The 12,450-nt window shown below is 36.0% G+C and overlaps 1 protein-coding gene and 1 pseudogene across 8 annotated transcripts in view; one reads left to right on the top strand and one right to left on the bottom strand.

The window, feature by feature from the left end:
• TBC1D12 (TBC1 domain family member 12) overlaps positions 1 to 12,450 on the bottom strand; it is a 131,496-nt gene that overhangs the window by 71,623 nt on the left and 47,423 nt on the right. For 2 of the 8 annotated variants that reach the window (XR_016222112.1, XM_051823424.3), the window contains exon 2: positions 11,153 to 11,276. The exons of 1 other annotated variant lie outside the window; for it this stretch is intronic. Coding sequence is in view for 2 of the 7 variants with exons in the window: in XM_051823424.3 (XP_051679384.3) it covers positions 11,153 to 11,276 (124 nt within the window). In the remaining 5 variants the exon portion in view is untranslated. Of the gene's footprint in view, positions 1 to 7,508; positions 7,546 to 9,528; positions 9,597 to 11,152; positions 11,277 to 12,450 lie in introns of all 8 variants that reach the window. 5 more of the 8 variants (XR_016222113.1, XM_051823425.3, XR_016222115.1 and 2 more) reach the window with 4 other exon arrangements.
• LOC100348679 (RRP15-like protein pseudogene) lies at positions 2,268 to 3,202 on the top strand (annotated as a pseudogene).

The raw sequence follows: 12,450 nt of genomic DNA on the forward strand, positions 1-12,450 counted from the left end.
GCTCTGGCTCTCTAACTCTGCCTTTCAAACAAATAAATCTTAAAAAAAAAAAAAAAAAAAGTGGACTCTGGAAGGCAACAATGATGGTTGAAGTAGTTGGTTGGTTCCTGCCATTCACATAGGAGACCTAAATTGAATTCTCAGTTCTCAGCTTTGAATCCCTGCCCCTGGTCATTGTGGACATATGGAGAATAATTCAGCAAATGAGATGTGTCCATCTGTCTCTCTCTTTCTCTTTCCCCCTCCCCCCCTCCCTCCTTCTCTCCCACTGCTCACTTGCACTCTCCCCAAGCCCCCCACCCTGCCTCTCAAAGAAATGAATAAAAATTTTAAATTCTACTTGCAAAAAAGTTCTTCCTAAACTGAAAATCAAGGGGAACTTTTCAACTTGATAACGAACAATCACAAAAACCTTACAGCTAACATACTTAATGGTGAGGAACTAGAAGCTTTCTCACTAAGATCAGAAAAAATGCAAAGATGTCTCTTCTCACCAATGCTTCTGACACCATCCTTCAAGTCTTAGCTCATTGTAGTAAGACAAGGAAAGGAAAGGAAACTTACTCTTGAAGGAAGAAACAAAACTGTCTTTGTTTACAGATGATACGACACTCTGTAGAGAGAGCCCAAGAGAACTAACAACAAAAGCTCCTGGAACTAAAAAGCAGCTACAGTAATGATGCAGGACACAACACTAACGTACAAAGTCATATACCAGCAATGAACAATGGAATTTGAAATTTAATTTTAATTTTACCTTTTACATTAGCATCAAAAAATAAAATATCTGTAAGTCTAACAAATTTATATGAGGAAAACTGCAAAACTGAGGGAAAATATAAAAAAGAACTACATAATGTAGAGATAATTCATGTGTATAGACAGGAAGACTCAATGTTATCAAGATGTCAGTTCTCCAAAACCTGATATATAGATTAACATAATACTAATCAATATAATATTAAGCTATTTTGCAGAAGACAAAGTGATTCTAGGGGCCAGCTCTGTGACACAGTGTATTAAAGCCCTGTCCTGTAGTGCCAGCATCCCATATGGGCGCTGGTTCTAGTACTGGCTGTTCCACTTCTGATCCAGCTCTGTGCTATGGCCTGGAATGCCGGCGCTGCAGGCAGTGGCTTTACCCACTAAGCCATAGCACTAGCCCCAAGAGATCATCCTTATTTCTGCTTGCTTCAGAACAGCTTTGCACATTTTGACTTCAGCTTTCCTGTTCAATTCCCACCTGTTCAATTCCCACCACCACACTTCACAACACAATTCACGTGTCATCTCTGAAGAGAATAAACTACTCCTTCAACTCTACTCTAATATTCTGATCACAATCCTACTACAGCACTTACTACACAACATCAAAGTCACACATGAAGCTCTCCTCTCCTATCCCCTACCCTTCTATTATACTGGAATAACTCAAAGGCTGACTTACATTTATTTATATACCAAGAACATAAACCATATCTACTGTGTTACATACAACCACTATTCATTTAATAAATTATACATTAATTGAAATGAAAACCAGACAACCTTAAAGAAAAATTTAATATCAACTCAAGAATTATCTTTCAAGCTGTGCTAAAGACCTAGAGTTCGCTAACATAAGGTTATACACTGAGTTGGTAGCAGAATGGTATCTATAGTACTATAATGCCGTGCATTCAGTAGCTAAAGGGATCTACCAGAAAGAGGTTATAGCAGGAGGGGAATATATGAAAAGATCAGACTAACTAGATCAGACTAGATTCTAAGAAAAGGTGGCAGCAGCTGGCTCTTTTTTTTTCCCCTGAGAGGCAGAAAGACTTGAAAGACTAGGACTGGTCCAAGCTGAAGTCAGGACCTTGGAACTCAATACAGGTCTCCCAAATGGGTGACAGGAACCCAAACTACTGGAGCCATCACCACTGTCTGCCCAGGGTCCACATTAGCAGGAAACTAGAATGAGAAACCAGCGCTGGAAGTTTAACCCAGGTACGTCCCAATATGGGATGCTGGGATACCAACCAGCATCTAAACCATTAGGTTAAATTTTTTAGTAGCAGTTTTTCAATAACTTCTTTAAGAATTAAAATACAGGGAAAGAGAAGAACAAGTAGAACAGCAGCTCTCTTCCAAAGAAGAAAGCAAAAACAGACTGATAGATACAAGGGTACTTCAGAAAACTCATGGAAAACCAGAATTACTACTACAGTCGACTCTATATGGGTGAAAAAAATAATTTTCGAAGGGATACTTCCGGTGAGAGAAAAATGTCTGCGGCCGTTCAGAACTCATGAGTGAGTGTGGGGAAAAAGCTGAAAAATTCGCTAAAGAAGAAGGTGAAAATAATAGCCAAAGTCATAGCATCGGAGCTGGAAGAGGAGGTGAAAGATGCTTCTGAGAGCGGAGGGTCTGCAGGAAGCTGTAGATCAGAAAAGGGTCATTTTTCTGATGATGAAGCAATAGATGCTGCCAATGAGGATGCTGCTGAGCCCTGTGACAAAGGAAACGAAGATGCCGCAGAGTAGACGGGCTGGGCAGATGCCAGGGCCAAAATCCTCAACAAGAAAACTCCTAAAAGTAAACCCACCATCCTAGTCAAGAATAAAGAACTAGAAAAGGAAAAAGAAAAGTTAAAGCAAGAAAGACTTGAGAGAAGAAAACAGCTTGATATGAAGCAGGCGTGGGAAATGATGTGCAGAGTAAAACCAGATGTCAAAGACAAAGAAGCAGAGAGAAATCTTCAGAGAACTGCAACGGGGGTGTGGTGCAATTATTTAATGCTGTTCAAAAACATCAAAAGAATGTTGATGAAAAGTTTAAAGAAGCTGGAGGCTCTATTAGAAACCATGCTAAGTTGATATCAACTGTTTCTATGATTTGATCAGTGTTCTGAAAGGAATGTATGGAAGTACAAATGAGCAAAGTTCAACTGGGAAGAACTCAAAAGCCAAACAGACTGAAGCGAAATCAGAAGAGGGCCCAGGTTGAACGACCCTATGTGATGATTTCATGATGGGAGCACCTATGAAAGACTGGGACGAGGAAAGTGATGGGCCAGGTAACAGCAGACCAGGATCTGCAAGTGATTCTGACATGTAAAACAAGAGGCAACATGGTTTTCAATCAGTTTATTTTTCCTACAAAGATACTCTATCCTCCAACAGTTTGGGAATTTCTAAGAAAGCCAAAAGACTTACTAGCTTCGATGTTCTCCCTTTACATATAAACTTTGTTAAAATTGTGTTTTCAACTTTTGTATAATTTTAGGCATTGTTTCTCAAAACATTTGCAACAAAAAATATATATGCTTGGTCAGCAAGATTCACATTGCGCCAGTATGGTCAGATGTTTACAGATTGGTCATGTCTGTACTGGGTTGTTTCAGTGTCACCAGTGTTTCTAAACATGCAATGCCAATTCATAAGTAAAATGAACTCTTTGAATTAATATTTCCCTGCCTTCCAATTTAGAGACTATTTGTTTGTAGCTTTTGGGAATTATGGATATTTCTTGTCTGTTTTAGTAAGCTACTGAGAAACCTATGCACAAAATTAATATTTTTTATTTTGTGCAATGAATTTAATTTTAGGTAATCTGATAAATATTTAAAAATACTAGATCTCTACTTTTATATTATTTCCTTTTATGTACTAAGTAATATAAATAAGTACTTAGCATTTACTTTTTAGAATTTTTTTTCATGAAAGATTCATTGAGGTGGAAACTTTCATGTCTATCTTATGCAAGAGACTTGCTTTCTTCAGAAACATATTTGATACGTTCTAATCTCTCTCTTTTTGTCTCCTAAAACATTTGAGTTAGCTTAAATTCTTTTTTTATGGACAACCTAAGCCATGAAATGATGGAGTTAGGTAACAGGTAATTTTGCATGAGAACATTGCATCCGATTTGAGACTTCATTGCATATTGTTTCCTTAAAAGCTATTAAATTGGGTGACTTTTAGCATCAAGCTGTTAAACAAAAAGAGAAATGTGAGACCGTTTAATAATATTCCAAAATTCTTGTGAAACTCAGCCCCAAATCACAGGTTTTTAATGGAATTATTTATTCCCTTTTGCATGAGTTTTATATTCCTTTTGTATGAGTTATTCTTTGAAAATGATCCTTCCCTTTCTCCATCATTTCCATAGTAAAAATAATTCCCTCCTATCCCCCAGCTGTACGTACTTGCATCTGTTATATATTTAAGGGATAATTTTCTCCCAAAACAATGTGCTAAAGCATAGATGTTTATATTTTTAAACCCATTTGAGTGTTACCAGTATTATGTGGCTAACATTTAATTAGTCCATGGCCTGGTATTTGTTATCTTAAAGAAAGGTAGACACCCAAAATATCAAGTGTTTAAAACAGAAAAGCTCAAAATGCATTTCATATTTGCTCCAACTTCTGAACTTCAGTATCTTATTAAATTATAGAACTGCCACTTTGTCACTAATATGAATAAATGTGAACGATATTCCTTAGCGTTAATACAGGAGTGCTCAGTATCTTAATAGATAATATTTCAGTGTAACTAACACATAGGTAATTCGGGGAAAAATGTGTAACACCTAAAAACTTGTTTTTCCACAGGACTAAACTTTATATTTTGTTATTAAACAGTTCCTGGGTCATCATACAAAAGTTTACAAAATTTTTCCTGAATAAATAAAATAAATAAATAAAATTTTCAGTTTTAGATGATACCAGTGGGTATCACTTATATTAGAAGGCTGTGACGCATATATGAAATAATTTTTGTCATATAGATATCTTCTCTAAGTATTTCTGCATCTTGGATATAAAAACGAATATCAAAAGTGTTAAATATAAATCTAAGAGCAAGCCTGTTATTTGAGAAACTGTATCTTTATGTGAATGTTTTGAATAGTCTAACTCTGTCCCTTCTACCCTAAACACTTCACCAGCAATATTATTTTTTGGCATCAGTGAGATAAAAAATTATTTTCAAATCTGTGCATAGTTTTTTCATATTTCATACTTTTCACACATTATGAAAAAATTGGCATCAAAAAATTTATACCTTAAAATTTCGTATTTCCAATTCGGAACTTTATGACATATCCATGAACTGACTTTACAGTTCAGTAGACAATGGGAACATTCCTCTTAAAGGCGTTAGTGTTAACCACATTAATAACCTTTCTATTTCTACACACTGTGATCATTCTATACAGAGCCAGAACAGTGTTTCAGAAAACTGACAGAATTCCCTGTGAGAATATCTCTAGCACCTCAAGACCATGTCTGCCCAAGATAAAAGGACCTTCTTACACAAATGAACCCAAGGAGAAGGAAATCATCATGCCTGGAGTAGAGAGGTTTAGCTGATTATGATGCCTTTGCTAATTCTAAATTTCATTTCAGCATTTGTGAAGTAGGAAAGAGAAAACTTATCCCATATTTCAAGCTTAACTGAAATCTTGAAGCAAAGCTTTTCATTGCTCTCTGGTATATTGGAGCACCAAACCTTCATTTTGGCAAAAATACTAGTTTAATTTTGTGTGTTTAATCTGATCTGAAGCCTAACATAATATACAATGTCTGACATAAAGAATGAATAAAACTTTTACTATAGCTTTGAACCTCAAATGGTATTCCTATAATTCAAACTCAACCCATTTCTAAGTCTGCTTCTGATAACAGAAAAAAATTTCCCCCAAAAATTCTAGCCTATTTAATTTGTGAGTACTTAACTGTTTTTATTCCATATGTTTTAGTTAAGAAATTAATTTCAGCTTATCTCTTGAGGCTCACATTTCTCCCCCCTCACAGAAGCACAGCCCAGAACTGTTATGAATTCCTCTATATCTTCAGACCACACAAAACAGCTTTTATAAAAGCCACTTATTCACATGTAAGAAATCATAATAATTTACCAATTACGAATAAAGAACACATATACAGGAGGAAAGGTAGTTACTACATTTTCAAGGTGACATCATATTAGATAAGTAATGGTGAAAATAAAACATGCTGGAGTGTAACATTTTTAAAAACTCTTCAGGGGTCAGCATATAGCAGGTTAAACATCCTCCACTGACACTGGCATCCCATAGAGGTGCTGGTTTGAGACCCTGCTGCTCTAATCCAGCTCCCTGTTAATGCACCTGGGAAAGCAGCAGCAGATATCCCAAGTACTTGGGCTCCTACATCCATGTGGGAAACCTGGAAGAAGCTCCTGGCTCCTGGCTTCAGCTTGGCCCATCCACAGCCATTGAGGCCATTTGAGGAGTGAACCAGTGGATGGAAGAAGGCAACCTCTTTCTCTGTCTCTCCCTCTCTCTCTCTCTATAACTGCCTTTCAAATAAAATAAAACCTTAAAAAAAAGATTTTCATAAATAAACTCTGAACATAGTCCAGGTTCTATGCAATGTAACAATGATGAAGGAAGTACTTAACTCTATAAGTACTTAATTTCCAGAGTACTTATTCACATTTTACACCAATGTTCTCTATATTTAAGCATACTTAAAACCAGTGAACTTATTTTCAAATGTTCTAATACTACACATATCGGTAACATTAGTAACCAGAAAATTAAGCTCTAACACTTTCGGAGAGTTATGTATTTAACTACTGCTCTCAAAGCACACATGCACTAGTTCTTTCCACCATGATATTGTTCCTTCAGTAAGAAATTTCAAAAGCAAAAGCATAACTGAGAAGAGTGACCTATTCTACTTTTAGACAACTTGAAGTACTCACAGTAAAAAATCATTATCTTAAAACTTCCTTGCCTGTCAAAGGTTTTGCAAAGCTGATTCAACTGGTCAACTAAAACTTCACTCAAGGAGCCAGCACTGTGGCATAGAAGGTTAAGCCTCCATCTGCAGTGCTGGCATCTCATATAGATGCCAGTTCAAGCCTGGGCTGCTACACTTCCAATTCAGCTCCCCAGTTCAGCCAATGCACCTAGAAAAGCAATGGAAGATGGTCCAACTGATTGGACTCCTGCACCCAAGTGTAGATCCTGGAAGAAATTCCTGGCTCCTGGCTTCAAATCTGCCCAGATCCAGCCATTTTGGCAGTCTGGGGAATGAATCAGCAGATAGAAAATCTCTGTCTCTCCTTCAGTCTCTCTTTCTCTCTGCAATTCAAATAAATAAATAAATCTTAAAAAAAAACTTCACTCAAAAAATTTCATGAGTGTTGGCGAAGTAGTTAAACTATTATCTAAGTACTACAATCTCATTTTCACACTACACATCCAAGATAGAAATGGTGAATAGCTAAAGATCACTTTCTACTGAAAGACTGTCTGACATAAATAGGATATAGTCAGTTCAGTATGTAAATATATTACAGTTATACTTCACATAGCTCATCTGAAATCATTTTCACTGGCAGTCTGGAAGACAAACTACTTAGTTGCATTCCAACTTTACCTATTAATTTATAAAAAACAAAAGTCCAGGTCAATGGAACTACAATATAATTGAAATACTATAATTAATAGATGCAATTTTTAACATGGCTCACCAACTGGTTCAAAAGGCCACAAGCAGGAGTTTCACACCTGCAAGAGAACACATGTGATAATCCTCAAAAAATAATATTATGAATATTCTTGTGATATGGGAATTGATCAAGTTGAATGCCAAACTAAGTTTGACCATGTTATTATCCTAAAATGTCTTTTTATGTTTCTTTATTGTTAACATAGAAAGCTGTAAAATTGATAAGACCTTTAACAAAAATAATAAAATATATTTAAAAAATTAACCTACAGATATATTTCACTTAGGCACTTCTCCAAAAAGTTATACAAAACATGTAAAGTTAAATGTATGAGGATATCTTATGGTTGAAATAACTTGCAGAAAAAAATATATATAATATCATGTATGTAAAAACATGCACATGTAAAAATAACTGTATGTGTTTCCACATAAAAGTTGATTTTATAAGATGTAAAAATGTGATGTGAAAGTGAAATGAGATCCAGCAACCTATGTTTTATATTGTATAAGAGAATATAGTCATATGTTAGTTGTATAATTAATGGTTAATAGAGGGGTAGGCATTTGGCCTGGTATTTAAGACCCCAGTTAATATGTCCATGTTCCACATTAGAGTGTCTGGGTTCAATACTGGCTCCTGACTCCAGCTTCTGCTAACAGAGACTCTGGAAAGCAGTGCCACCACATAAGAGACCTGTCTTAAATTTCTGGCTCCTGGCTTTGGCCTGGCCTAGCTCTAGCCATTATGTCATTTAGGGATTAAATCTGCAGATGGTGGCTTGTTCTGTCTCCCTGCCTCTAAAATAAATAAGTAAAATTAAGAAAAGTAAGTTTAAAAATAGGGGGGAAATTGCCAGTACAACCTTACTTTCCCATTTTCTTAATATATAATCTTACAGATGTCTTTTCATTTAAAAAATTCTGTCCCAATAACATAAATACTTATACTTAAGAATATGGGAACTCCTTTCTGAATACTTAAAAAAAATAATACAATTGTAATTTCTAATAAATGTTATTGTTTTGCCACACAAAAACTAACTGAGGAATCTTTGGAACGCTCAAAGAAATTTATGATGGTCTTAGTACTTTAAACACTATTTCATTTTTTAAACAGTTCTGTACTTGAATTACTAGAGACTTCTTCATTTCCTATAGTCTTAATAGCTCAAGATCCTAAAATATGACAGGAATGTTTCAACATTCTTCATGGCTTTAATGGTAATATTTTAATTTTTATTTGATTCTTAACATGTAACACATCTTAAAGGAGTACACAGTAGCAGGTCTCAAATACAGTTTTATATTCATAATGTTTTACAAAATTTAAAAAATCCGAACTGTGAAAAAGCTTTAAAGTTGGAATACAGTCATAAAGTTTCAAGTTTACCATCACCATAAAGAGAAAACCACACTCATTTGAAAATCACAATTACAGGGAAAAGAACAGCAAAGTTAGGCACATGGGGAAGAGAGGACACCACAGAAGTAGGAAAAGTGGAAGAAACAGGCAGAAACATGACGCATCATGTGTGAAAACGATACGTATGTTGAGGTTGGCAAAGGATCAGCAGGACAATGACTTCACTACCTATCACACCTCCCAGAAACACACAGAACCATGAACAAAGCACCAAAATACACACTAGTATCAACATCCAGTCAAAAAGCTCAAAAAGTAAAAATAAGTAGCCAGGAAAAAAATTTTAAAATGCAAGGGGTCAGAGGGCACCACAGAAGTCAGCAACTGCATTTCAACTCCACTCCTTCTTAGTATAAGCATAAGAACTGTTCTCTTCCTGAATATTCACCAAATTTTCATACAACATATCTAAGAAAGAGAGAAAACGTGAAGCCTTGTCTTTCCAAAATGAAAACAGACTATTAGAGACAAACAGAAAATCAATAAATATAATTACTCAAGCAGAAATTCATTTAGAGAACTATGATAAGAGATTCTCACAGAACGTTAGTTTACATAGACATAAAAATGTATGCACATGCATGTTTAAGGTAAACTACCATAAAGTCAAGAATACCTGTACAAACCTTCAATAGCAAGACCACTGTTTTGCCTCTAGAGGGCGAACCTGGTCTTCTGGAAAAACTAGACAAGAGAAGTTACTTTCAGATTTTATGAAAAATATAAGATGTCACAACAGCACAGGTTCTTAACCTTCCTTGATTAGCAGTTGCCCTAAATGCATGAGTAACTGTTTCACACTGACCCTAAACCACAAGAAATGTTTCTGTTAATAAGTAGCTATGTCCAAACAATTTGATAATTATATCCTAACAGTAACCATTTATAAAATAACACACATTTTATTTTATTCCTAAATAAATGCAATTAATTGCTGATTAGGCATATATATCTGCTGTATACTGTACAATTTTTTAAACATTGAAATCAGATTCAATACCATCAACCATCATTTCCAGTCCCACACTGAAGTTTTACACAGTATCTTCTTTTTTAACACAACTTAAACCATATTCACAAAGATACGACACTTCAGAAAAAGTATGTTAGCACCACCTAATGTTAAAACTATGTATTACTTATATTTCAAGTTAACAGTGTACACCAAATCTGGAAGCTGCAGAATATTACTGAGTTTGCCACAAAAATCAAAAATACCCCATGGCTTCCCTATGTGTTAGCTTCAGCAGCCCAGAGAATGGGGCACACAGTTTCCAAATCACTGCACCATAGTTTTAAGTCCCAGAGAGCATTTAAACTATTTTAATTACTTATAAGTAAAATTAACTACAATAAAGTTTTTAGAGATCTCAATATTGGCTTCCTGTATTACTTGGGAGACCAGTTTTTCTTTCAAGCAATAAAAGGAACACTAAAGGAATGCTACTAAATCCTTAAAAGATGTTTTTTCCAACTTGAATGATAATTATTGCCTACATATGATGATTTTAATAAACATGAGTTGCATTAAATCTAAATTATAATTGGGAAGGGGAAAAAAGGAAATTTACTGTATCCTCTCTCAGCAACAATTTCTTCGAACTTCAAGTCACTAACAATCAATCCAGTCTTACCACTTTCCAGTCTCACTGATTTAATACTAAGGAGCGTAAGTTCAGGAGTCATATAAGATCTGAAAGTCTTAAGAACTCAAGAGTATGGATTTTAATAAGGATAACAGAAGAACTGGCTTCCAAATTACTAGAAATATTGTGTACTAACTCTTCTCAATTACAAATTCCCTAGTTTAGACAGAACACCAGAAAATCAACAACGGAAACGATTCAGCCTCATAATTTACTCAGTTTTTGCCTTTTCCTCTTTCACTATTCACAACTATAAATATTGATGAAAACTGTGCCATTAACAAATGCTATCAAATTCAAGTTCAACTAGAAGTCAAAATATGTGGTATGTACTTTAAGTGGTTTTTTAAGCTAACCAAAGAATAACTGGAAAACAGAATCAATGTTATATCGCTTTAAAGCATTTTTACAAGCATAAAAGAAAATAGAAAACACTGTGCTGTTTTAAAAACAAATTTAAGAAGGTTTCTATAAATAGTTACAATCCAAAAAGTATACATCTAGAAAAACAAGAATGTAGATGAATATAGCTAACTATCAAGAAAAGAATGCTTGGAAAGGCAGCACAAACTACATGGCCATTTTAGTACTTACCTGTTGAATGATTTTGGAAGTTTTCTGAAGATTCTCTCTGGGAGGGACTTTACCAAATAATTTCCAACCAGGAGCACTAGGGACAACTGATTTGAGTTCCTTAGTCCTTTTTGGAAAAAGGTTTCTGAAACAAAAAATTACATGAATGTGTTTTTTGCAACCCGGGAACTATTTAGTAATTTTTAAAATATGTTTATTCCTAACGCAAATATAAAATACTTGTAAATAACATTCCTACTTATACTACTATTATTGTGGTTATTAACAAGACACAATAGTATCTGGCTTTATAGAAAGGTTGTAGAAGAATTATCATTAGAAATAAATAACAAGGGACCGGAGCTGTGGTGTAGCAGGTAAAGCCGCCAACTGCAGTGCCAGCATCCCATATGGCTGCCAATTTGAGTTCCAGCTGCTCCACTTCCCATCCAGCTCTCTGCTATGGACTGGGAAAGTAGAAGATGGCCCAAGTCCTTGGGCTCTTGCATCTTCGTGGCAGACCCGGAAGAGGCTCCTGGCTCCTGGCTTTAGATTGGCGCAGCTCTGGCGTTGTGGCCAGTTGGGGAATGAACCAGTGGATGAAGACCTCTCTCTCTCTCTCTCTCTGCCTCTCTTTCTCTCTCTGTGTAACTCTGACTTTCAAATAAATAAATAAGTCTAAAGGAAGGAAGCAAGCAAGGAAAGAGGGAGGGAGGGAGGGAGGGAGAAATGACAGCCATAACCAAATAAAATAAAAATGTTTGCTTTGAATTTATGACTAATGTCCTTGGCAATAAAAGCTGAGAATCCAGAGTAGGAATTGTGGCACACCAGGTTAAGCTACTGCTTGCGATGCCCGAAACCCCTATCAAAGTGTCAGTTCAAATCCCCACTCCTCTGCTTCTGATTCAGCTTCCTGCAAATGGACTTAGGAAAGCAGTGGATGATGGATCAAGTAATTAGGTTCCTGCCACTCACATGGAAGACCCAGATGGATTTCCTGCCTCCTGGCTTGGGTCTGGCCCAGACCTGGTTTTTGTGGACAATTGGGAAGAAGACTGGTAGATGAAAGAGAACTCTCTCCCTCTCTCGATTATGCTTGTTCTCACTCTGCCTTTCAAGTAGATGAAAATAAATGAGGGGCCGGCGCTGTGGCGTAGGAGGTTAAGCATCTGCCTACAACACCAACATCCCATATGGGCGCTGGTTCAAGACTTGGCTGTTCTGTTTCCAATCCAGCTCTCTGCTGATGGCCTGGGAAAACAGTAGAAGATGACCCAAGTGTTTGGGCTCCTGCACCCACATGGGAGACCAGGAAG

This window comes from Oryctolagus cuniculus, chromosome 15, assembly GCF_051225735.1.
Source record: "Oryctolagus cuniculus isolate XC-2025 breed Fujian yellow rabbit chromosome 15, ASM5122573v1, whole genome shotgun sequence".
Taxonomy (NCBI): domain Eukaryota; kingdom Metazoa; phylum Chordata; class Mammalia; order Lagomorpha; family Leporidae; genus Oryctolagus; species Oryctolagus cuniculus.